At 45.9% G+C, this 26798-nt stretch overlaps 1 protein-coding gene across 2 annotated transcripts in view; it reads left to right on the forward strand.

Moving 5' to 3' along the window:
• The window catches only part of Gapvd1 (GTPase activating protein and VPS9 domains 1), a 177401-nt gene that overhangs the window by 48124 nt on the left and 102479 nt on the right, over positions 1-26798 (forward strand). For both annotated transcript variants that reach the window (XM_075693916.1, XM_075693922.1), the window contains exons 8-9: positions 7335-7479; positions 22924-23041. In XM_075693916.1, coding sequence (XP_075550031.1) covers positions 7335-7479; positions 22924-23041 — 263 coding nt within the window. The remainder of the gene's footprint in view (positions 1-7334; positions 7480-22923; positions 23042-26798) is intronic.

A 26798-nucleotide genomic window follows, 5' to 3' on the forward strand; every position in this document is an offset into this window, starting at 1 on the left:
CCAACATTTGACAGCCATCTTTAATGTCTCTCCGCTATTCTCGACATATCCTGAAATGCCGGCCTTCAGCTCAACTCCTCAAAATGTCCTTTTGGATGCCGTGAAATGAACGTACTTGGCTATCTCATCAATGCGGTGGGTGTCCAGCCCCATGTCCAGCCCAGTGGTATCTCGATGATACGAATCTCACGGGGTCACGTAAAATATTCGTATTAGCCGAAATTCGTATCATCGAAACAATTAAAACTAGCTAAATTAAAGAGTCAGAGGTGAACTCACTCAGGCACACGTACGTAAAAAGCATTTATTTCTTGAAGAAAAAGTCTCTATGTCCTTCTGCTTCTCACAAGCGCAGCAGCTACTCCATCCGATGGCATGTGGAAAAGGAGGAAAAGCACAAAAGCAACAAAAGCACCACCGCTTCAAACTAAACTTCAACTCTCCGCGCCCAGTCGCGGCCTCCGCGCTGGCCGGCGCCGCGTCCACGCCTTTGCACCAAATGAGAAAAAAGGGAGAAATCGCATGACTGCACGCTGTTCTCTTTCGCGGCCTTCGGTGGGGTGGCGTTTATTAAGGCGAAAGCCTTTAATGGCTCATGCTCGCGGTGGCATCCGTCCGTGCGCTGGAATCGTGCCAACTGTGGCCTCCCCCCTTAGCAACCGGTGCGCCGGTGGGGAGCGCAGCTGTGCATAGCAACCGTGACGTCACACAGTAGCAGTAGAATGAGCGCACGTGCGTCGGCGGTGGCAGCTGCACTGCCGCTCCTTCGCCAAACAACTCGTTGCAGTCGAGTGAGTGAGACGCGTGGCTCCGAAGCGGCCCAGTGATTCCGTGCCAAGCAGTTCGGGGAAGCGGCAGCGGACGCCGGATTCCCCCAACACCAAACGCCAGAAGAACAAGGAGCGAATGCGCATGCGACGACTGAACATGTCACCAGATGCAAAAGCAAGGGAGGCAGAATGGAAACGCCAACAGCGACTGATTAGATCACCAGGTACCAAAGGCAGAACAAAAGCGGCAGCAGCTACAGGCGATATTGCCGGACACCAAAGCGAATGAATTGGAGCGCAGACGGCAGCAGCGACTGGCTATGTCACCGAACAGCAAAGCCAGGAAAGCAGAGCGCAGACGGCAGCAGCGTCTGGCTGTCGCCAAGCGCACCTTAGAATTTCCTAAGTATCTTCGGTAATTTTCGTATCAACTGACACGGGTCGAAAATAAATTCGTAACAACCATTCTCTAGCACGTTGCAAAGTAATGGGGCTTGGCTGGGACCACAGAAAAATTTGTATCATCCGGAAATTTGTATTAGCCATGATCGTATCATCGAGATTTTACTGTACCAAAAAAGTTCGTGCCGGGAAGAATTTTCCAATACCTTGTTCGGCTAAAGATGTGTGTAGCTGCATTGTATCATTTTGTTTGTTTGTTTGTTTGTTTATTTATTTATTTATACTGTCAGTCCAAGGATGGACCATTACAGGAGTGGATAGAAATACAATAAAAAGATACAAAATATCGGTACATGTAGAACAAAAAACAATACAATAGCGGTATCTGTAAAAACTGACATGCGGTGATCAGAGACAAAACACTTGCAGTATGTGCTTAAGAAACACATGCTATGATGCATTCATATCCGGAAAAATAAGGTTCTCCAAACCAGCAGTAAAAGCACTGACAGAGGAACATGTGACAAGTGGATTGGGTAATTCATTCCATTCTTTGATCGCCCTCGGAAAGAAACTATACTTGAATATATCATTCCGTGTAACTGGTGGCTGTATGTAAAAACTGTGCTTGTGTCTGAAGCATTGATCTGGTGGAATTATACAGAAATCAGTGAAATTAATTTTAACCTGGTTATGAATAATTAGGTATAAAAATTTCAGTTGGTCAAACTTAGTCCTTAGTTCTAAAGCGGAGAGGTGTGCACGTCTGCATAGTTCAGTAGGAGAGTGCACACGCTGATACTTATTAAATATGAATCTGGAGGCGAGTCGTTGAACGCTGTCCAATTTATGGCGGTTGGTTACAGTGTGTGGGTCCCATACAATGTTAGCGTATTCAATAATTGGCCTTACTAATATCTTTTATGCTAAGCTTTTCACTTCAGGAGTTGCGCTGTACAGTCTTCGCCTGAGACCCCATAACACTTTATTTGCCCTGCTACACACCTGATTGATATGCGTATTCCATCTCAAATCTAGGACTAAATATTAGTCCTAGATATTTATATTCTGTTACCCTCTTTAGTTCGTGCGGACCGATGCTGTACTTGTACCGCAAAGTCACCGTCTTCCTTGTTATGGTCATACAAACTGATTTTACTGGGTTCAGTGTCATTTGCCATTCATTACACCATTTTAATATTCTTTGTAAGTTGTTGTGAAGTTGTAACTGGTCACTTAAAGATTCGATCCTATTGTAAATAATGCAGTCGTCTGCAAACAACCTTAGTGGAGCAGTTATATCAGAAGGCAAATCATTAATAAATATAAGAAATAAGAGGACCCAGGACCTTGGCGTACTCCAGACAAAACCGGTTTGGGCATGGACTTAATTTTATTTATTTCAACATACTGCTCATGAGACTGAAGGTAGGATGTAAGCCACTTAGTAATATTTGGATTTCTAAATATTTAATTCATTTTTAACAGGAGTTTAGGATGTGATACTTTATCAAACGCTTTGGCGAAGTCTAAAAAAATTAGGTTGACCTGTCCTCGGCAATTTAATGTTTGTGAAAGATTGTGAACGGTTTGAACAAGCTGCATTATTGTAGACAGCCTCTTGCGAAAACCATGTTGTGCTGGTGATAATAAATTGTAAGCTTCCAAGTAATTTGACAGATTTTTACAAACTATATGCTCAAGCAGTTTGGAGCAGGTACTCGTAAGAGAAATAGGCCTGTAGTTTCCTACCTCATATGTGCTCCCACTTTTGTGAACTGGAATTATTTTAGCTTGCTTCCAGGCTGTAGGAAATGTTCCCTGGGTGAGTGAAGATTAAAAGACTACGGTAAGATATTTAGCAACCCTCGGAGCATACCTATATAGGAACTCATTCGGGATGCTGTCGGGGCCGGGGGATTTCTTAATGTTAATGCGCAGAAGAAGGTTCAGGACTCCTGCCTTGTTGATGAGAAGGTCAGATGCTGAAAGGCGGTCAGAGGTGTCATGAAAGTACGGAAGTGTGCCATCATCATTGGTGAACACGAAGGAAAAGAAGGAATTGAAATTTTTTGTACGTTCTTGGTTATTAATCCTTTCATCCTCGTCTTTATGTTGTTTTTTAGAAGGGTTCACATATCTCCAAAATTTACTAGGTGCGTTATGAAGGAAATTTATGAGTGTTACATTAAAGAATCTCTCCGTCGATTCCTTAATCAGACGGTTTAAGTTGAGCCTCATGTTATGAAGCAAAGTCTTGTTTTGGGCGCTAGGATCTCAAGAGCAAGCTTTTCATTTCCATTTTATCCTCCGTTTGACATGTATTATTTCTCTTGTAATCCATGGGTTATTTCGTTTGCATTTTTTGACGCCTATAGGGAGAAATCGCGTGATGCAATGCATCGTAACCTTAGAAAGAAAGTCCCAGAGATCGTCAGTGCCACCATTGGATTCATAAACAGACATAAAGTTATCAAACGACCTTTCAAGGTAATCCAAGACACTAACACCATCAGCAGCTTGAAAGTTTAGATATTGGATGCTTGAATCCTGGTGCAAAGGATACGATGACATGTTCAAGGACAGAATAACCATTTTGTGGTCAGATAGCCCTTCATCAACAAGACAGTCAATCACATGTGGTGTCAAAGCATTTGAGATTAATATAAGATCAAGTACAGATGACCTTGTTGCACACACCCTAGTATATTAGTTAACAAGCTGGGTTAAATTGTAGGGATATATTAAATCCAAAAACATCTCAGAAGATGTAACATCTGTGTCTCCGGCTACATATGAATCCCAATCAATAGCCGGGAGATTAAAATCACCTAGTAACAGTATGCTATCTTGCTCTTTCACATACGTTTCCATGAATTCTCTTAGCAGCAAAATGTGTTCTACTGGAGAGTTTGGAGGCCTGTATACCGCTTCGATGAATACAGTGCGATTATTCAATTTTGTAGTAATCCATACAGCCTCAATATTTCCTGGTACTTCTAAAGGGGAAAATATGATATTTCGTTTCACCAAAAGGGCCACGCTTCCGCCTCTTCCATCTCGATCCCTCCTAACCAGCGAATCTCCAGGTAGCGCGATTTCGCTATCGAGTATATTTTTATGCAACCAGATTTCAGTGATTACAGCAATGTCAGGTTTGTGATCAGTAACTAGAGCTTCAAGCGCATGCGCTTTGTTTATCAGGCTTCTTGCATTTACATTGATTATCTTGAAACCAGCATGTTGGCCCTGCATGCTTCAATTACCACTTGCTCCTGAATCAGTTCGCAGTTTGCACCTTTCCTCACATTCTTCATTCCAGCTGTACAGCGTGTTGTTTACCTTTAATTTATCAAAAAGAAGCTTTACTTTCTTTCCTGCCTTCTTCTCCTCCCTTGCCGAGGCCCATAGCTTTTTTCTTATTCCCTGTACTCTTTTAGAGAAATCTTCACTTACGCTGTAATCCGTGTCTTTCAGTTTTGTGCAGTTCTGCAAAACTTTCATTTTATCCCTATAGTCTGCCACCCTCAGGATGACTGGTCGAGTTCTACCAGAAATCTTCTTGCCTAACCTATGAATTCTTTCAATAGAAGATACATTCACTTTCAGAGTAGCGCTGAAGATGCCGTCTTTTACTTTGCTTAATAGGGTCTCTTCGTTTTCATGGTCCTCTTCTTTAATTCCTCTAATGATAAGATTATTTCGTCATGAACGATTATCCAGATCATCCAGATGTTTGACCAGACTAGATGTTTCAACGCTGTGGTCAGCTACAATTCCTTCAAGAGTTGCGAGCCTGTTCCGAGTCTCATCTAAGCTTTGTACTGTACTCTCGATAACAAGAAGCCGGTTCTGCATGTCTAGGATTCTTGTTTCAAACGAGTCTTACTTGTCTTGCTTATCTTGAACTGCAGTGAGTTTAGACAAAATGTCTTTCTGGTTTTGGAGCAATTCCCTGCACATTACTTCTGTTATTGGTCCTTCTGTCTTCCCTTGTTGTAATGCTTGGGCCCAATAATTAACCTTTCCAAGTAATTTGAGCGGATGATTCAATACATTTATTGAAGAAACGTAGCACGACTCACTTTACAATTAATGAATATTAGTTACTATATATTTACGATGGGTCACTATAAAATTCAGAGGCATTCTCCTGCCTTGACTTGCCTTCTATATGAAGTCTCCAGCAAATAACTAATTTTCGAAAATCTTTGCTTCTGTATGCATCTCATTTTTATTTGTATTTGAGAATGCCTCACTATGAGTTTTACGCATTTTTTCCAATATCTCTTTTTTTCGCTGTGCATTTTACTAACCTCTCCCTTCTATTTTCTTTTTGAATAAAATAAACAACACCCCTTACTATTCAAGCTGGATTAAGGCGTCTTTTTTTTTTTAGCATGCTTACTAGAGAGTGACACCATCGGGCGACATGGTGTCAGCCCGTCTCTTGACACAAAACAAAGTTCTGTGTCGCTCAGGGAATTTGGCGAAGGCACACAGGGAAAGCCTGGAAAACAGGGAATTTGGAAATGCCAACTTGGTAGACACCCTGAATGTATATTGGCATGGGTCAGAAAGAGGAGACTGATGTGTTGGGAGGATTGAAAGACGACGAAAGTGATGTGATGAAGGACAGAACTGAGACAGCAGCATGGCCCACCTGCTGTGGTTGCTCAGAGGCCATGGTGTTGTGTTGCTGAGCACGAGGTAGTGGGATCGAATCCGGGACATGGTGGCCGCATTTCGATGGGGGCGAATTGCGAAAGAACCTGTGTACTTAGATTTAATTGCACGTTGAAGAACCCCAGTTGGTCCAAATTATTCCAGAGTCCCCCACTAAAGTGTGACTCATAATCAAATTGTGGTTTTTGCACAAAGGAACCCCAATAATTTTAAAGCAGCATGGCCCCTGTTTTCATCCTCAACAGGCATTCCTGTTACAGTTCCATGTGTCCTATCCTTCATATTTGTGGTTTCATTACACAGTAGACTTCATTCATTCAACTCTGATGGGATTGACAAAATCACTCGAATTATCCTCCATGTCCAATTAAACAAGATGTAGAAAAAATGCCAAAACACACCACTGATTCATTTGGTAATATTTGTCCGATTCTAACATGCCCCTAAATCAAACGTGCGCCCACTTTCTATCTGTCCAAAGTAGGAAACTAACCTATAAGTGACATTAAAGCTCCTAAACAAAGTAGGAACCTAATGTGCACCCAATTTTTCTATGAGAAAAACGGGTATGGGTTTTGTAAAGTTGCACAATGGCGGCCAATTTGCTAAAGTCGGATTCACAGTATTATTTCTGAAGTCATCTTCGCCGCAATAAATCTATGTCATGCGGTAAAGCATATAAACATTGTGAAGGCGGTTTTGGTTTAAATTCTAATTGCACCGTGCAGGCCATTTTAGGCACATTAAAAAAAAAGTGCAGATTAGAATTAGCTAAATACCATAATCAGACATTCTTATCTACAGTTATTGCTTGAAAATTTTTCTGGGGCAGGCCAAAAATAGCGGGACATGATGCATGTTCCACACATTCACTGTACCCTCAGCTCCTTCAAGACAGACACTTCCACTAAAGGGGTTGCTATTAGGGTTGCCATATAGTTCAGATGTGTGCATGCTGACTGGTCAAGTTTGAATTATCTGACAAAGGCAAATTTTGGATCAAAATAACGAAAGTTTGGGCCCATAGAAATACATGGCTGCCAGCTGGGACCTTTGGCCAGGATAGAAATAACGGAAAAATATAATTAATCGGAGTTCAATCGCTGGAATTGTACTGTAGTGCTTTCAAAACTGGCACCAATTATCCATGATGAGTTGCTATTTTCATTTATGTCGTACACCACAATTAATAGCAAGGTCCTTGTAAAAAAAATGCACATGGATTTGGTACTATGCTCTTACTTGAGTTAAATATATATTTTGTGTTTTTATTTAGTTGTGTCTTTAAATGAACCAAGGATAAGTTGCTGATAAACAGAATGTACATATCACATTTGAATTACTGGAAAATTCTTCGAAAGAAAGATTTACCTTAGCGTTTCAGAGTGTGGTCATATTATAAGGGTGATTGTGCAGGTGACAAGTGGTTAATCTCTAACACGTGATTAATGTCGCGCCCGTGCTTGTCAATTTCAGGTCCTGAGCATGGAACAGCAGAAGCGGCAGACACGTGTACGGATGAATGTTGAACGCGCAGTAGCTGATGCTTGTGATGGTACTGCTGTCGAGACAATTGAGAAGAGGACCAGGTTTTCGCTTTCACAAGACCAAGAGTCTATAGGTGACTGTGCTCCAAATTTGTTTTGTGGAAGCACCTGGCTATCATTTTGACACAGTGTTGTGTAAACTTGCACCACTTAGGCTCTCTTTTAGTTCTGAATATTCTTAAAATGCAGCAAGCTTCACTTTAGGGCTCTAGTGAAAGAAGATATTAGACAACATCCTTTGATCCGTGTATCTGGGACAATTTTTAATGCATCAGCATTATGTGTGTTGTTGGATACGGACCCTTTTCCTGGCATCACTCAAGTTCCCTGACCACATCCAATCGCCGTCGCATTCCAATTATGGTGCGCCGGGCCGCGTCTACCATGTTATCGAACCCATCAGACAGGTTGGCGACCCCCATCTTCTCATACGCCGCACGTCCAGCTATTGTTTCCCCCCCTTCTTGACTCTTCCCGAAAGTGCAATGGGAGGCTGGCACAGTTCTAGGTAGTTGGTCTTGGTCCTGAGCAAAGCTGTCTTGCGGCTCTGGAAGGTCGTTCGAGAACAACCTGTCTCCTCCAGCTGAGCGCTTCCAGGTGAGGAGGCGACACCAGAGGCAAGTCAACCCTCGGACAATGGAGCCCTTGGAGCGTCCCCATTGGCCGAATGTGACGGTACTTGCATGGGTGCCTACCATTGGAGGAAAATGATGACTCCTGAGCTGGCTCGACGATTGGCTGAAAATGACGTGATGCCGAGAGACCGAAAGGGTTAAAAGAGAGAGACAGGGAGAAGAGTTGTTAGTTCTTCTTGCCACGAATTGTAGCGTCCGATTTGCTGCCAGCCGTCGCTGACTTTATGACTGTTCATTACTCTGTGTTATTACTGTAAATAATGTAAATAAGCCTTCAGTTCTCTAAATCTTCCTCAACGTCGGCCAACTCCCGCACTCAACGGCAAGATCTAACAGTGTCAAAGTGTAAAAAAAAGTATATCTGTGAAGTGTGGGAAGTCGGTCACATGGTAGAGGTGTGTGTGTGTGTGTGTGTGTGTGTGTGTGTGTGTGTGTGTGTGTGTGTGTGTGTGTGTGTGTAATATATATATATTACCGCTAGGTGTCACGAGCCAGCACCGAGAAAGAAGAGACTGGAACGCACACTCGGCAAGAGGCGGGCACTGAAGAAGTGGAAGCGGAGGACGCCGGCTTGAGTTGCTTGCACGCCATCTTGTATAACCGTCTGTCTCGCCGACACCGGGTACATCTTCAATTGCCTTTTCGTGACAAAACTGGTGGAGGTGCGGGGTGCAGTTCATCCGATGCCACGAACTCCTCCTGGTAGCAGGAGTACCAGTCCTATACTAGTGAACACACCTGTTCATCGGGTCAGCAGGAGAATCCGAGGATTGCCTCTGGAGTTTGATCATCTCTCCGCAACAACATCGACGCCCCCGCGGACGGGTATGGAAGGAACGTCGACGTCTCTATCGACCACTATGCAAGGCACAGCCACAACAGCAACTCAGTACCTGCTGCAGAATCTCAGAGTGCCGAAAGTGTTCCACGGGGATATCTTCGAGGATGTAGAAGACTGGTTAGCCCAGTTAGAGCGCGTTGCCGAGATAAACGAATGGAATGATGCAGCGAAGTTGAGAAACGTCTACTTCAGCTTGGAGGATGCTGCTCACACTTGGTACGAGAACCGAGAAGGGCTCATCAAATCGTGGCTCCAGTTCCGCCATGCCTTGCTGGAGACATACACCAATGCTGATCGCTGCGAACGAGCCGAACGGATGCTCCAATTCCGCTTTCATCTGCTGAATGAGAGCATTCATCTGCCGCCGGATGGACCCTACCATATCAGAGGAAAAGAAGCTGCTCCATTTAATGCGGGGAGTTAAAGAACAGCTATTTGCTGGCCTGGTTCGAAGCCCGCCGAAGACCGTGTGTGAATTCTTAACCCAAGCCACCACGATAGAAAAGATGCTGCACCATCGCTCAGCTTTCTATGAAAGGCAAATGAACGCTACTTCACCTTCGGACCAGCGCTCAGCTATGTATGACAGGCACGCGAATGCTGATTCACTGACGGATACGGTTGCCTTTGGAAACCTGGACGTTCTCCGAGACCTTATCCGCTCTGTGGTTCGTGATGAGCTTCAACGGCTCAGCTGCCTGCCTCAGCCCACGCTGGGTTCTATTTCTGCCCTCGTGAGAAGTGAAGCGCAGCAAGCGATCTAAGGTCCTGTCTCAAGCAACAATGCGCTGCCTATGACAGCACAGTTGCAGCGGCCGTTGTATGCGGAAGTTTTGGGGCGAGTCCCTGTCCGCGCTCCGACCCATTTCATCCCCGCCACGTCTTACGCTGCATCACACGTCCCGCTGCTCCCATCAGTGCAACCGATCCAACGTATGGAGGATCGGCGCCCGCTCGAAAGGAAATCTGACGTCTGGTGTACCTTGGACAGAAGGCCTCTGTGCTATCACTGTGGAGAAGCTGGTCATGTATACCGCGAGTGCCCATACCGCCGCCTCAAACTGCAAGGTTTTGCTGCGGATTCACCAAGGCCCAGATATGGCGAAAGGCCTGGGGCGTTTGAAGAGTACCTGAACCAGCAGGGTATGCCACTGTTCCCGCAGCGGCAGTCGCACTCGCCGTCTCCCAGGCGATCTTCCCCAGCTCCTAGAAGCCCTCCAATGGCATCCCAGGGACGATCGCCAAGCCTTCACCGGAAAAACTAAGAGCAGCGACCTTCAGGGGCGAGGCCGCTGATAATCGCCCTTCCGAAGACCTCCCATCGACGCAAGCACGGTCTATTCAGCATGATTCAACGACGACAACAGCCGAACTCAGCGACAGACTCTCGCAAGACATACCTGTTGTGCTTGACGGCCGCCACGTTAGTGCGTTATTGGACACGGGTGCCGACTACTCGATCTTGTGTGGAAAACTAGCGACGAAACTTAGAAAAGTTATCACGCCTTGGTCTGGAACACAAATTCGTACTGCTGGCGGGCATATCGTAACACTGTTGGGTATGTGCACGGTAAGAGTACAAATTTGTGGGTGTACGTTTCCAGCCAGCTGCCTTATACTCCGCGATTGTTCTCGGGACCTCATCTTGGGCGTCGACTTTCTGTGAGAGTATGGTGCCATTATAGACCTCCGGGAGCGCACAGTGACTTTTTCGACAGAGAGAGCAGTGAACAGTCGCGACAATTGCCGACGTAACATGCTTTGGGTTTACGCCAACAGTGTAACTTTACCACCACGTGCAAGTGTCCTGGTAGCGGTCGTATGCGACGATCTGCGTGACGGCAAAGCTGTTGCAGAGCGCAATTCCTCTCTTATGCTGACTCATGGTGTATGTGCAGCCCGCAGTCTCATTATGCTTCAAGGTGGACATTCTGCGCTCCTCGTGACGAACTTCAGCCAGGAACATCGGCACCTGTTTCGTCGTACTACTATCACTTTTGCTGAGCCCATAGCAGACGTTGCTGAATGCTTTGCGACTATGGCAAAGGACAACTCAGCTCAGACACTCAGCAATATCGACATCAATTCAGACCTTTCAGAGAAAAAGCAAAAAGCGTTGCGCGAGTTGCTACTTCGGTTCAAGGAGTGCTTCGCATCTACTTCTAAGGTACGCCAGATGCCCATCACGAGACACCGAATAATCACGTATGACGATTCCCGTCCCATACGACAACTGCCTTATCGCGTATTGGCGATAGAGTGCAACGTGATTAATGCACAAGTGAAAGAAATGCTTGACGATGACGTCATACAACCATCTCAAAGCCCTTGGTCGTCGCCAGTGGTCCTCGTCAAAAAGAAAGACGGAACGCTTCGGTTCTGCGTTGACTATAGAAAGTTGAATTACGTCACAAAAAAAGACGTTTATCCGCTTCCGCGGATCGATGATTCGTTAGATTGACTGCAGCAAATCAGGTATTTTTCATCCATAGATCTGAAGAGTGGATATTGGCAAATCGAAGTTGACGAATGGGATCGCGAAAAAACTGCCTTTGTTACCCCGGATGGACTATACGAATTTAAAGGACTTCCATTCGGCCTGTGTTCTGCACCGGCCACATTCCAGAGAATGATGGACACTATTCTGATGGGTCGGAAGTGGCACAGTTGTTTAGTATACTTAGATGACGTCGTCATGTTTGCGGCGACCTTCGAAGAACATCTGAAGCGTTTAGAGGAGGTATTTGAGGCACTCCGTTCAGCTAATCTCACACTAAAGCCAGAAAAGTATCACTTCGGTTACGAAGAGCTGAAGTTTCTCGGGCATGTCGTGAACGCCGATGGTGTCCAGCCTGACCCACACAAAACATCTGCTCTTGCTGCTTTTCTGACTCCTGATGACAAGAAAGCAGTACGCCGCTTTCTTGGTCTATGTGCATGCTATCGTCGCTTCATTGCTAATTTCTCCCGGATCGCCGAACCACTCATACACCTCACACGAGAAGACACACCTTTCGTTTGGATGGAAGAGCAGGACGCAGCTTTCACCGAGTTAGGGCAGCGCCTGCAGGAATCACCTGTCCTCGTTCACTTCGACAAGGACGCTGACACCAAGGTGCATACCGATGCAAGCAACATCGGTCTTGACGCTGTACCCGTTCAACACCAGGTAGGCGTTGAGCGAGTGATCGCTTACACCAGTCGCACCCTTTCAGGCGCTGAAATCAACTACTCCACCTCCGAGAAAGAGTGCCTAGCGGTTGTGTGGGCCATCATGAAATTTCGGCCTTATCTGTACGGTTGCCCTTTCAAGGTGGTGACAGACCACCATTCCTTGTGTTCGTTAGCCAACTTATGAGACCCGTCCGGGCTACTTGCTCGATGGAGTCTCCGTCTACAAATCGGGTCGCAAACACGAAGATGCGGACACGCTGGATGTCGTGTGCTCCCGTCACAACTTGCGATAAGGACGTGGACGAAGACTGCACATTCCTTGGGGCCCTCACCGCATCTGATCTGAGCATACAGCAGCACGAGGACACCGAAATACGCCCTCTCATCGATCACCTAGAAGGCAAGAACGTTACAATCCCACGACACATTTCTTGCAGTCTCTCGATCTTCTGCCTCCGAAAGGGTGTCCTTTACAAGAAAAACTCGAGTGCCAGCGACAAAGAATATCTATTGGTCGTACCTGGCGCCCTCCGTGATGACATTTTTCTAGCCTGCCTTGATGAGCCCATGTCTGGACACTTGGGATTTTCACGTACTCTTGCAAGAGCACGCTAGAAGTACTACTGGCCTAGACTTTCTACTATGGTGAAGTGTTACAACCGAAGCTGCCGTGAGTGTCAATGCAGGAAATCGCCGTCTTTGAAGCCCGGGGGGTTACTCCAACCCATCGCACCGCCTAGCGCGCCGTTTGATCAAATCGGTATGGATCTTCTGGGACCCTTTCCCTTGTCAGCCAGCGGAAACAAGTGGATTATAGTCGCCACAGACTATCTAACACGCTACGCCGAGACGAAAGCTGTACAACGTGCCACCGCCTACGAAGTTGCCCAGTTCTTTATCGATCAGATAGTCCTAAGACATGGTGCCCCATCACATGTCATCACCGACAGAGTAACTGCCTTTACGGCCCAACTGATAGAGGACATATTCGAGCTGAGCTGCACGCAGCATCGCAAGGCCACTGCCTATCATCCGCAGACCAACGGACTGACGGAACGGCTAAACAAAACCATTGCTGACATGCTGTCTATGTATGTAGACGTCCAGCATAAAACATGGGATCAAGTCCTGCTGTACGTTACATTCGCGTACAGCACTGCCATTCAGGAAACCACACGATTCACGCCGTTCCATCTTGTCTACGGGCGCAAAGTCCAGACCACGCTAGACGCTATGCTCCCGCACGACACCGACGCATCACTTATTTCCGACGCCGAGCAGCTTACTCAACACGCAGAGGAAGCTCGTCAACTCGTGCGCATACACATCAGGAAACAGCAGAGTACAGATGCATGACGCTACAACCTTCGACATCGGCGAGTCGAGTACCAGCCAGGTGACCAAGTCTGGGTGTGGACTCCAATCCGTCACCAGGGGTTGTATGAGAAGCTGCTTAGTAGATACTTTGGACCCTACAAAGTGATACGCCACGTTAGTGAAGGGAACTATGGGGTCATTCCCAACGGTGCCGCGTCGCCTCAGCGCCGACATCACCACTCAGAGATAGTGCATGTTATTCACCTTGAACCGTATTTCGCGCATTAAGGCGGTGCCAACCTGACCTCATACGACTTCCACACTTCCACTTTCTAGTTTAGTAAGCATTGGGTCGATACTTTTCTTCTGGCGGGGGAATAATGCCACTAGGTGTCACGAGCCAGCACTGAGAAAGAAGAGACTGGAACGCGCGCTCGGCAAGAGGCGGGCGCTGAAGAAGAAGTGGAGGCTGAGGGTGCCGGCTTGAGTTGTTTGCACGCCATCTTGTATAACCGTCTGTCTCGCCGACGCCGGGTACATCATCATTGTCTTTTTGTGACAATATATATATAATGAGGTGATGGGAAATCGAGAGGCTCGATTTTCATTAATCCTGACCATATAAGCCCAACTGACAATGAAGCCAATTCAAGTTCCACTACATAGGCTGAAAGTTTTCATTCCTCTGGGGGGGGGGGGGGGGGGGGGGGGGCTGAAACCTGACCTGTTTTTCTAACCCCATATACATATATATTGTAACCAACAGTTACGACAACCGTTTCTACGAAAACTAATTTATTCTGGGTGAACCTGTGCCCGTCAACAAAAGGCAACTGAATACCCAACAACAACAAAAACGTCCCTCGAGCTTCGCTTCTTCGAACGTTGTTCTCCTCTTTGTCGCCTCCTGTCGCGTGCCAATCATCCGATTCCTGCGCATGAGCCGCCGGTCTGTCAGCACCGGCCCAGTGTTGCCTTGCGGTGCTTTGCCTGACGCTTGTGGTGTGGCGGCTCTTTAAAACGCAGTTGGGATGTGTCGATCGTCTTTTTATTCTCACAATGCTGGCGGCATTAGCCCCCTCCAAAGAAGCATCGCCCGATGCTTAGAAAATGCCTAGAGAGGCCAACTGCTTTGAAAGGACAGTGGTCAGATGATGGCTGGTGCTAGGCTTGATCGTACGTGCAACTTCTGCTAATGCCTTTCGTGGTATGGTTTCAGTCGTACTACGTGTACGACCTCTGGGCGAGTCCTGTGTCGTGTGGAGCAGACTTGGCCTTCAGGAGTTACCTCGTAATTTAAGGGACTTAACCGGCGAAGTACTCTGTAGGGGCCAAAGTAACGGTGCAGTAACTTCTCCGAAAGACCGGGTGTACGTATAGGCGTCCATACCCACACTTTGTCTCCGGGGTTGTACTGTACCTCTCGTCGCTCTAGGTTGTACCGGTTTGCGTCGACGTATTGCTGTTGTACGATATGGTGCCTTGCTAACTGCCATGCTTCTTCTGCCCTTTCTATGTATTCACTAACGTTAGGGTCGTCTTCGGTGCTGTTGTTTACAGGTAACATCGCGTCTAGTGTCGTCGTTACTGTCCGACCGTAGACAAGTTCAAATGGCGTGAAATGTGTCGTCTCTTGTACTGCAGTATTATACACAAAGGTAGTGTATGGTAGAATATTGTCCCATGTCCGATGCTTGACGTCCACATACATTGAGATCATGTCAGCGAGCGTTCTATTGAGCCGTTAAGTCAGGCCGTTTGTTTGCGGATGGTACGCTGTAGTTTTTCTATGAGCAGTATATGTTAGTTTCATAACAGACTGCATCAAACGGGCCACAAAAGCTGTTCCTTTGTCTGTTATGAGTACCTTTGGTGCGCTATGTCGTAACGCTATGTGTGTGACAGAAAACTGAGCCACTTCATTGGCGGTTCCTTTTGTAAGAGAAGAGGTCTCAGCATACCGGGTCAGATAATCGGTCGCTACTACAATCCAGCGCTTTCCTGAGGTTGAAACGAGAAATGGTCCAAGTAAATTCATTCCTATTTGTTCAAATGGCGCTGCTGGTGGCTGTATCGGTTGCAGAAAACCTGCTGGTTTGAGTGGCGGTGTTTTGCGTCTTTGACAATCTCGGCACGATTTGACATGGTGCTGCACTGAATTCATCAACTTCGGCCAGTAATATTTCCGGCGGATTCTCGCCAGAGTCCTACTAACGCCTAAGTGGCCAGCTGCAGGCTCATCATGGCAAGCTTCTAAGATCTCAGCTCGCCGCGATGATGGTACGAGAAGTAGAAACGTTTCACCACTGTGCTCGAAGTTTCGTTTGTAGAGGACATTGTTCCGGAGGACATACGAACACAATCCGCGGGCGAAAACTCGAGGCACTTTCACTTGTTGACCCTCCAGGTACTCGATGAGCAGGAGTAATTCTGGATCAGTACGCTGATGATGAGCCATTTCTGTCGTATTTACAGCCCCAAGAAATGGGAAATCTTGCTCTTATTCAGGTGACGTAGCTTCGATTGGTGCGCGTGATAAGCAATCAGCATCATTGTGCTTGAGACCGGACTTGTAAACGACCGTGATGTCACTCCTGTAGACGTAAACTCCATCTAGCGAGTCTTCCAGAAGGGTCCTTGAGGTTCGCCAGCCAGCACAATGAGTGATGGTTGCTTATGGCTCGAAACGGTCTGCCATATAAGTATGGCCGGAACTTACTGATGGCCCATATAACAGCCAGGCATTCCTTTTCTGTAGCTGAGTAATTTGTCTCAGCTTTCGATAAGGTATGGCTTGCGTACGCAACGACTTTTTCTTCTCCATTCTGCCACTGAATAAGTATGGCGCCGAGACCAATGTTACTCGCATCGGTGTGGACGTCTGTTTCGGCATTTTCATCAAAATGGGCAAGTATAGGAGGACTCTGCAAACGCCGTCGTAGCTCAGAGAAGGCGTCTTCTTGTTCTTTCTCCCACACAAAAGGGACATCTTCTTTTGTCAGTCGCGTGAGTGGTTCAGCAATTTTAGAAAAATTTTCTACGAAACGCCTGTAGTAGGTACACAGTCCTAGGAAACGTCTAATAGCTTTTTTGTCTCTCTGCTTCGGAAACATTTCTACTGCAGTGATCTTTTCAGGATCGGGGCGGACGCCTTCAGCACTGACAATATGTCCGAGAAAGCGGAGCTCGCGAAAGCCGAAGTGGCATTTTTCGGGTTTTATGGTCAATCCCGCCATGCAAACAGCATCCAGAACTGCTCTCAGTCGCTGCACGTGCTGCTCGAATGTAGTGGAGAAGACCACCACATCATCAAGGTAGACGAGGCACGACTGCCATTTCAGTCCGGAGAGAACAGTGTCCATCATCCGCTGGAATGTGGCGGGTGCAGAACACGGACCAAATAGAAGCACCTTAAACTTGTATAGACCATCCGGTGTCACAAATACCGTTTTTTCGCGATCTCGCTCGTCCACTTCTATCTGCCAGTATCCGCTTTTGAGATCCAAAGAGGAGAAGAAGTAAGCATCGCATAGTTTGTCCAAGGTGTCGTCGATGCATGGGAGTGGATAAACATCCCGCTTCGTGACGAGGTTGAGTTTTCTGTAATCAACACAAAATCGTAGGGTGTTATCCTTCTTTTTGACCAGGACTACCAGAGATGCCCACGGGCTATTGGATGGCTGTATTACATCGTCCTTGAGCATTTCCTGTACTTGACTTCTTATCGCTTCTCTTTCTTTGGGAGCCACTCGGTACGGGTGTTGGCGTACTGGCCTTGCAGGTTCTTCGACCACAATGCAGTATTTTGCGACAGGAGTACGACGGACTTTCGATGAAGTCGAAAAGCAATCTGCAAACTCTGTGACGAAGTTCACAATGTTATCTCTTTGTAGTGATGACAGCTTTGTAGTGATGACAGTGTCCTTACCTCTATTGACAAATAGAGGTAAGGACACTGTCTAAAGTGACAGAAGCTGGTGATGCTGCATCGAGGGTTGACACATCCGCAAGTTGTGCATAGTCATGAAGAGACGCTATGGCTGTTCCCTTCGCCACGTGTTGTGCCTCATTGCCAAAGCTAGTCAATAGGACGTCCACACATCCGTTTCGCAGGTGAACTAGGCCTCTTGCCACGTATATTTGCTTTCCCAGTAGCAGCCCGATATTTCTGTCTGCAAGTCCCTTATAGTCACGAAATACGTCACTCCTTACAACGACAGTCACACTGCACCGTGCTGGCACCGTCACGTTTTCATCCACAATACTGAGAGCGTAAATATGTGGCTCTTCTGTATGAGAAATGGTAACAGAATTTTCTGTGGAAAACAACATGCGTGATTCTTGCAAGTCGATAATTGCGCCATTCGTTTGCAAAAAGTCCATGCCCAGTATCAGATCACGGGAACACTCAGAGAGAACATAAAGCTGCTGACGTATTTAAAGCCTCTAATTCCGATTCTTGCGGTGCACATTCCTACGGGGTCGACTAAGTGCCCCCCGCTGTACGTATTGGAGATCCGGTCCAATCGTCAATACCTTTTTCAATTTTCTGGCGAGTACACTGCTAATAACTGAATAGTCCTCACCAGTGTCTATCAACGCAGTCACTTCGAAGTCGTTGATGATGACGCACAACTCGGAAGTAACGGCGTCATCGCTGCACTTGTTCGTCGTTTTGTCACTGCCGTCATCTTGTCGGATTGGCGATGGAGGGCCTTCGGTGTTCCGGGCGTCAGCAGCCTTGCCTCCACAGGTCGCTGGCTCTAGTTTTCTCGTCGTGGACTTTGTGAACGATGCCTCGGTGAAATGGAAGAGGGACGCGGACTGGGCGACCTATGACGCATAGGCGCTGCCGATCGAGGTTCATGTTCCTGGGGGTTTCGAATAGTTTGGTGCCTAGATAAAAAAGCTTCAATTTCATAAGGGCGCTCACCGTATCGAGGGCAAGGCGCATTCTCAGAGAAGCCACGCAGTCCTACTCGGCGATACTGGCATTCCCGGTATAGGTGACCAGCCTCTCCACAGTGGTAGCGGAGGGGACGCCGGTCTGTAGTGCGCCATACATCGCTTTTACGTGGGCTTTCTTCTGGCATGGGCGGCACATTGCGAGGAAGTACCTGGGGTAATGTGGCCTTTCGTTCAAAGTCGGTGCGTCCTAGGTCCTGACGTAAAGCTTGGGCGTACGATGTCCGCGGCTGACGCTCTTGCTGTGTGCGGGGCCGTACCGGAGGCTCGGCTCACAAATTACTTGCCGGACTTCTTCGTGTATGACATCAGCTAGTCAGGACACCGTAGGAGGGCTTTGGGCCAGCTGCAGTTTCTGCAGCTCTTCCCTTACGACGGACCTCATCATTTCGCGTAGGATGTCCATGTTTTTGGAAAGGGCTCCTGACCCAACGTCAAATGATGCGACGCTTACATCTCTGTTGTACTGCCACGCACGCTGCTTCAGCGTCTTCTCCATCGTCGTCACCTCTGATCGAAATTCGGCTACAGTGTGGGGCGGATTACGAACCAGGCCGGCAAAGAGTTCCTGTTTCACGCCGCGCATTAGGTGCCGCAATTTCTTGTCCTCAGCCATGTTTGGGTCAGCTCGACGGAAGAGGTGGGTCATGTCTTCAATGTACGTAGTCACACTTTCATTATTCCGCTGGTTCCTCGCCTGAAGAGCGGCTTCTGCCCGCTCTCTGCGGTCCCTGCTCGGCTACGTAGGAAGCAGCTCTCCTCGGAAGTCGTTCCACGATGATAACGACGCTTCGTGGTTTTGAAACTACGTGCGTGCAGGTTCCTCCAGCGCGAAGCACACATACCGGAGTTTCTTTGTCTTGTCCCAACCATTACACCTGGTGACACACTCGGAAGTTTTCGAGCCAGTCCGGGGTGAGTCAGCGACGACGTGAGGAGGGGTTACTTGAGTAGCCATCGCACTGGTACCTAGGCTCACTGCCCCTGCTGCCCTTGGTGAATTGGCGAGAGGACCAAACTCGGGGGCCTCACCTCATATGCGGCGGCTCGTGCGTTAGTAGACAGGCGTTAATTCCGTTGGCTCCAAACTTCGCGGATCCGGGCTACCTTCCCTGGCATGTGTGGGGCTTGGAATCATACCCCGCACCTCCACCAGATATGTAACCAACAGTTACGACAACCATTTCTACGAAAACTAATTTATTCTGGGCGAACCTGTGCCCGTCAACAAAAACCGACTGAATACTCAACAACAACAACAAAAATGTCCCTCGAGCTTCGCTTCTTCGAACATTGTTCTCCTCTTTGTCGCCTCCTGTCACATGCCAATCATCCAATTCTCGCGCACGAGCTGCCAGTCTGTCAGCACCGGCCCAGTGTTGCCTTGCGGTGCTTTGCCTGACGCTCGCGGTGTGGCGGCTCTTTGAAACGCAGTTGGGATGTGTCGATCGGCTTTTTCTTCTCGCAATGCTGGCGGCAATATATACAGTCGAACCCGGATATATTGAATCTCAAGGGGATTGCAAAAAAAGTTAGATATATAGATAATTCAATATATAAAATAAAAATTCTATACAAAAATTTTTAAGGGGATTTTACTGTTCTTTGTTATACACAATAATTCGTTACATGTGAGTTAGATATATATGGTTTTGACTGTATATATGTGTGTGTAGTAGTAGCAGTAGTAGTAGTAACTGGATTTTTCAATGGGTCAAACGTACTTAAAAAGATGAGAAGCACAACTTCGCAGTTATCTTTGGTTTATTTACCCAACAGTTTCTGTCGGTGGATCAACCTTTTCCGAGGAATATATAAACATATATATATAATACCTTTAATAATAGTTCCATTTGACGAAACTTCGTGTGACCTTGAAGAATTGTTCACGGAAGTGGTGGCCTTATATGAGTACTTCGAAGACCTCATAGTAGGAGGCAGTTCAGTTTCACAGCCCAAGTCCTCTCGCACCACCAAGAATCTGGCATCTCTCGGGTGGTGTAATCTTCCTTGGTGTAACATCTTGAAGGAGCAGCGCAAAAAGACGATGACAGAAGGCAGGAACAGCGCTGACACAGACACAGACAGCGCTGTTCCTGCCTTCTGTCATCGTCTTTTTGCGCTGCCCCTTCAAGATGTTCAACCAGTACCAACTCGCCCAAATGTCGATTCTTCCTTGGTGTAATTGTCCTAAACTTTGCTATCACTAATACTGCTTCACCTTTCCGGTGATACTGCAGCCTCTCTCTCTTTTTTTTTTTTTTTTACTTTGAGTTTGAGTATAAGTGCTGCTGCGCATGACTGCTGTTAATTCTGATTTCGAGTGAATGCGGCTTGGCCTCATTTCGATTGCTGCGTGACTTGTATATATTAATGACCTTTGCATGCACGTGTAGATGTTTTCATTCCTAATAAATCTTGTAATTAAAAGAGTTTTCTATTGTCATATTTTTTTCTTTTTCTCTCCCCATGAGTCCTTAGCATTGCTTACTGGAAAGAGAAGCAACACTCGGATACATATCATTCATGTGCATTTCACACACCATTAATAAGAGAGACTCTGCTGAAGGAGTCACTGAAGTCTGCAGATTTTTTCAGGGTCAAAAAAGCACACAAAGCAGTTTGAAGCGAGGAGAACATACAACACCATATTCATTCTCTAGGCATAGGCTGTTCATACCATTATAAATAATTGTTAGTTAGCTACCTCCATCTCTCTAAAATAATATAATAAACTTTGTCATTGTTGTAAAGTGACGTCAACCGCAATCAGACTGCCTTGCAAGCACTGACGGCATGTGCGTTTATCGTTTGATATCCTTCCCTTGTTCTCCCTTTCCCCCTCTCTGTTTCGTATATATACGCTCTGAGACGGAAGCAATAAAGATTCATGTTCCAACCTTCGGATGGCATGCTGTCGTATACAGTAAGACACGCCACGTGTGTCGGAACTATATAACAGTCCTGTGCATATATTTAAGTATATTGTGTCTGTGCATGGTGTTTACAGTGGAAACAAAAAAATGTTGAAGTGAGAAAATAAGGATGAGGTAGTCTGGTGCTTCTAAGGCGCTGGTCCTCCGGAGTATTGTCAGGATTTGCAGAAACAAAGTATGAATTAAAAGCCGCGCATGTCCGTGCCAACAATGATGCAGTAAGCTTTTAGCCACAATAAAATTTTAAGTGAAAAAGTAAAGGAAAGTCAAGAGACAACTCAAGTGATGTGGGTGGCAGAACTCTGTTAATGACACTTTAGTTGTTCGGTGAGAGGGGGGGGTGGAGCCCCCCCCCCCCGTAGTGGGCACCTATGTCTCTCTCTCTTTATATATATTGTAACATAGATTGAAGACGGAGTCTTACAAAATAGACGCTTCTCTTTAATGGCGGGCCAGAAGAAAAACGGGCAGCTCCTGCGCTTCGTCTTTCATGGTGCCAACCTATGCGCGCGTCGTACCGTGGTGCGGGATATATATATATATATCATCATCATCATATATATATATATATATATATATATATATATATATATATATATATCATATATATCGGATATATATATCAATTGGTGATGGTCTGCTCCGGACCACCGTCAGTTGCAATTCACTCCTCGGAACAGGCAGGACGTGGGTCAAGTGACCTCCTGATCAACATTTCGCAATGTTGTGAACATGCTTTAAATTATGGGTGCGGGACCTAAAAGAGGTGCAATGTAATGTTAAAACATTTCTCTCACATTTATTGCTAAATCGTCGCTGGATGTTTTTGTTTTTTGTTCAACTTTCAGCTTTTTGCTGCTGACGAAACCATCTAACCGACGTTAAGGTGCAATATAGGCAATGTGAAAAGTTGGTTGTAATAAGAGGACTGTATGTTGGCCATGTGTGCATTTTGCTTGTATGTTCAGAAATTGGAAGGTAGCACAACTCTTTAGTCTTAAATAGGTATAGTTTCCTATTGCCTAGGTTAAGAATTTTTTCATGTGGTAAGGTAACGGGCAACATAAGTGGGATGCCCTCTTGATGACTAAGACAGAGCAGCAATTTCTCTTGGGAATGGCTGCAGAGCCCAGCGTGTATGCAAGGCCCATAGTGTAAGGACAGAGATTTAATGTATGCCCATGAGACCCTCGGACGTTCTTTCTTGCGCATTATAATCCTGCAAGATCTTTTTGTGCACGTAACTACTTTGCATGCAGAACTAAAAATGTTGGCAAACCTAAATGATGATGAACACATGCTTTTCCCATGTACAAGCTTCACTGCGGAGAACACAGAGGATCACACACATTGCCTAACAATCTTGGAAAGTCCTTTGTGCACAGCAGTGCAAGAAATGCATAGCAATTACCGAACTCTTATAATAAACAAGCTGGTTTGTCAAATGTCATGCCCAGCTCCATTATCATTGCTTTTTATGCGTTTTCTTAAGGCAAGTCCAGACAAACTTCTGATATAACCACTTTTCACACAAGTATCATATTGCTAATAAGGGGGTTCTGCTGCATATTTGGTGTTCAAGTATGCCTGCTCTGCTTTGTTTCATGTCAGTTGTGTGCTGAAATAGCCTGGCACCTTTGTTTTCTTCAGGTACAAGCGACAATCTTGAAGCAGTCTCGGAAGGGGCATCTAATCACTCTGTGGCATCGTCTCTTGAATTGGAAAATGAAAACGACAACTATTCTGACATGGTTTCTGCAAATGTCAGGTATATTGTATCATTGCATAATTTTTATCACTTGCTGTTGCAGCTCTATCGTATAGTATTCTGCTGTTCAATGCAAGGCTGTGAGCTCGGTTTCAAGGGAGAGCAGTTAAATTAAAAAAATGCAGGTAGAGCTGTATGCATAGATTTAGGTACTGTCGGGAGTAAAATCAGTGAAACCAAGGCAGCAGTGAAAGCTTTAAATTTTCTTCTGACATGGCTTTGCAGCAGGTTGAACATGCATGTTTGCATTGTGTACCTAGATTTCAGACTGCATGCCTATGCTACTGCTAGAGTTTAGTGTTTTTTGGTTTAAATTGAAAAAGGTATGTCCCCCCCCCCCCCTCTTTTTTTTTTTTTTTTTTGAGAATCGGTTTTACCCAAAAAGGTCAGTGAAAGCAAGTTTGCCAGAGTGCCAAGATGGCAATTGGCTTGCAGCTGCGAGCTTACATGCACTCTAGTGCAAGGAGCCTTGGTGAGGTCATTGCCCAAGAAATCTTTACTCTTTTTTTTATTTGTGTCCATTCTGCCTGTCGCTGCAATGAAAATGAAAACATAGAGAGGGGGGAGTACACAGAGTGGTCAAGGGAGCCCTGGCTCAAGTCCTTGAAGTCTTCTTGCTGGGGTGGTACAAGGCAAAAGGGAAATTTGATGGTGGTAATATGCGGTCTATCTACCTTGTTGGTATTTTTTTATTCATTGGCGGTCTGTACCCGTATGATATTGCAAATAAAGTGTCATTCCGTTTGCACTTGTATATGAAATGCGTTCTCTTAATTCCTCCCTAGTCATATTGTCCTGTGTGTTTGTGCACTTGCTATAGACTGCATTTTAAAGATGTTCTTATTCTGTGTATTGGATGCAACTACAGTGTTCTCAGCATCACTAAAATTACTAAACTAGAGATGCCCCCCTTCTAAAAAAAAATGGGCACGCACACGCACTCTTTTTCCATTGTTGGAAATAAAAACCGAAAAAGTATGACTAATTTTAGAAAAACAAAAATCGAAAGCACTGTATCCTACAGTTGCTGGCCAACAATTCGGGCTTGATGGGACTGGCAAAAAGTCCAAATAATTAAAAGTTCAAATTACGGGGTTTGCCCTAAAGTAAGTGACTTTATCCCACAAGTGGCCAAAAAAGTGTCAGCACGCTATCTGATCACAGTGCGAAAATGCTGCAGCCGTGAACATTTGAATAATTCGATTTGCAAATTGAGTATCTAATATTTGATTTCTCAAATATTCTATTTCTTTAATATTGGTACCGTTGGTGAATGACTCTGCTTGGTCGGTGCCTTGATGCACGCAGTGTTTCGACCAGGTTGACCGGACTGATCGAAGTGTTTAGCGCTACGCGAACAGAGGGAACAACAAAAGCAGTGCATGTGGAAAGCGCGGAAGCATGCGAGAAGATCGGACCGATTAGCCACTGGAAGACATGCTGATCACATCAAATACTCGAGTTCAGTGTACACGCATGCAGATTTGCACAGTTGGGAGCTTTCTACCCACATGCGACCACACAGATGAACTTTGCACGCTTGCTTGCAGTAGTTGCCGGCTGATCGACCGCAGACCTGAACACTGCTTCAACGGACGTCAATCTAACCTGTTGCGTGATTTCACGACTGGTCTCTGATGTGCCACCTGTAGGAACATATTAGCAACAAGCTTTCTGCAGTGGTTTGCGGCCCGTTAGCACATCAGGTGGCAGTGAATTTTGATCACGGCCACACCATTAGCCACTTTGTAGTTGCCCGTTAGGCCTAATCAGCTGCATCGTCGGGTGTCGGCAATTAAAGTTACAGTTACCAAATCAATGCAGATCTAGTCAAAGTGGTTGCATGACCCTCAGAAAGCCGACAAACGACCTTGCCAACGAAAGCAAGTACACAGGATTACCATTGCATGTTCACAGCTGCCATCTTTGGGAAATACTGTGGCGTGGCCCCTTGTTCCAAACGTCGTTTGTAGGCTCACGGCGGTCTCTGCTTCAAGTGACCCGTCACAAGATGAGTTTTGGATTTACATGGTGGGCTCGAAGATATCACATGACAGCGTGCTGACCCCTGGCTGCAGATGCATGTATGCAGGTGGCAGATGGATGCGGATGAGAAAAAAAAAAGGGGGGGGGCGGTGGGGGGGACATAGTGGGAACTTGCTGTGGACCTCCCGATTTGAGAACTCTTTACCGTTGGCTTATAAGATAAGCTTATAAGATATAAGATATGTTATTCTATATATGTTCCAAATCATTACCATGTTACTTTTCAATGTATGCTGTTTCGAAAATGTATCCATGCAATTTACCCCGCATAAAGAACACCCCCGAAACTTTGCTTAGGTATATTTGGAAAGAAAGTGCGTTGATTACGTGAGTATGTGTGGTAATTAGCTTCCTGAGCATGTGTAGTACTGTGTTTTTGCACAAAATTTGGAAGCATAAATATTTGTGTTATGTTTTCTGATATTCGATTCAATATTTGGCTTTTTTTCTTGATTCGATTCAATATTCAATTCAAAATCTACTATTCAGTATTTGCATACCTCTGCTTTAGCACACCTCTATTTAGTATCTTGGTATTTACTAAGGTAATTGCAAATAGAATCAGGAACACCTTAGACTTCTGTCAACCAAAGGACCAGGCAGGATTCTGTAAAGGCTACTCAACAATAGACCATATTCACACTATCAATCAGGTTATAGACAAATGTGCGGAATATAACCAACCCTTATATATAGCTCTCATTGATTACAAGAAAGTGTTGATTCAGTCGAAACCTCAGCAGTTATGGAGGCATTACGGAATCAGGGTGTAGACGAGCCATATGTAAAAATACTGAAAGATATCTATAGCAGCTCCACAGCCACCATAGTCCTCCCTAAAGAAAGCAACAAAATCCCGATAAAGAAAGGCATCAGGCAGGGAGATACGATCTCTCCAATGCTATTCACAGCGTGTTTACAGGAGGTATTCAGAGACCTGGGTTGGGAAGAATTGGGGATAAGAGTTAATGGAGAATACCTTAGTAACTTTCACTGATGATATTGTCTTGCTTAGTAACTCAGGGGACCAATTGCAATGCATGCTAACTGACCTGGAGAGGCAAAGCAGAAGGGTGGGTCAGAAAATTAATCTGCAGGAAACTAAAGTAATGTTTAACAATCTCGGAAGAGAACAGCAGTTTACGATAGGTAGCGAGGCACTGGAAGTGGTAAGGAAATACATCTACTTAGGGCAGGTAGTGACCGCGGATCCGGATCATGAGAGTGAAATAATCAGAAGAATAAGAATGGGCTGGGGTCCATTTGGCAGGCATTCTTAGATCATGAACAGCAGGCTGCCATTATCCCTCAAGAGAAAAGTGTATAACCAGCTGTGTCTTACCAGTACTCACGTACAGGGCAGAAACCTGGAGGCTTACGAAAAGAGTTCTACTTAAATTGAGGACGACGCAACGAGCTATAAAAAGAAGAATGATGGGTGTAACGCCAAAAGATAAGAAATGAGCAGATTGGGTGAGGGAACAAATGCGAATTAATGACGTCTTAGTTGAAATCAAGAAAAAGAAATGGGGGGGGGGGGGGCGTGGACAGGACATGTAATGAGGAGGAAAGATAACCGATGGTCATTAAGGGTTACGGACTGGATTCCAAGGGAAGGGAAGCATAGCAGGGGGCGGCAGAAAGTTAGGTGGGCGGATGAGATTAAGAAGTTTGCAGGGACAGCACGGCCACAATTAGTACATGACCGGGG

The sequence above is a fragment of the Dermacentor variabilis genome, chromosome 1, assembly GCF_050947875.1.
Source record: "Dermacentor variabilis isolate Ectoservices chromosome 1, ASM5094787v1, whole genome shotgun sequence".
NCBI classification, from domain to species: Eukaryota; Metazoa; Arthropoda; class Arachnida; order Ixodida; family Ixodidae; genus Dermacentor; species Dermacentor variabilis.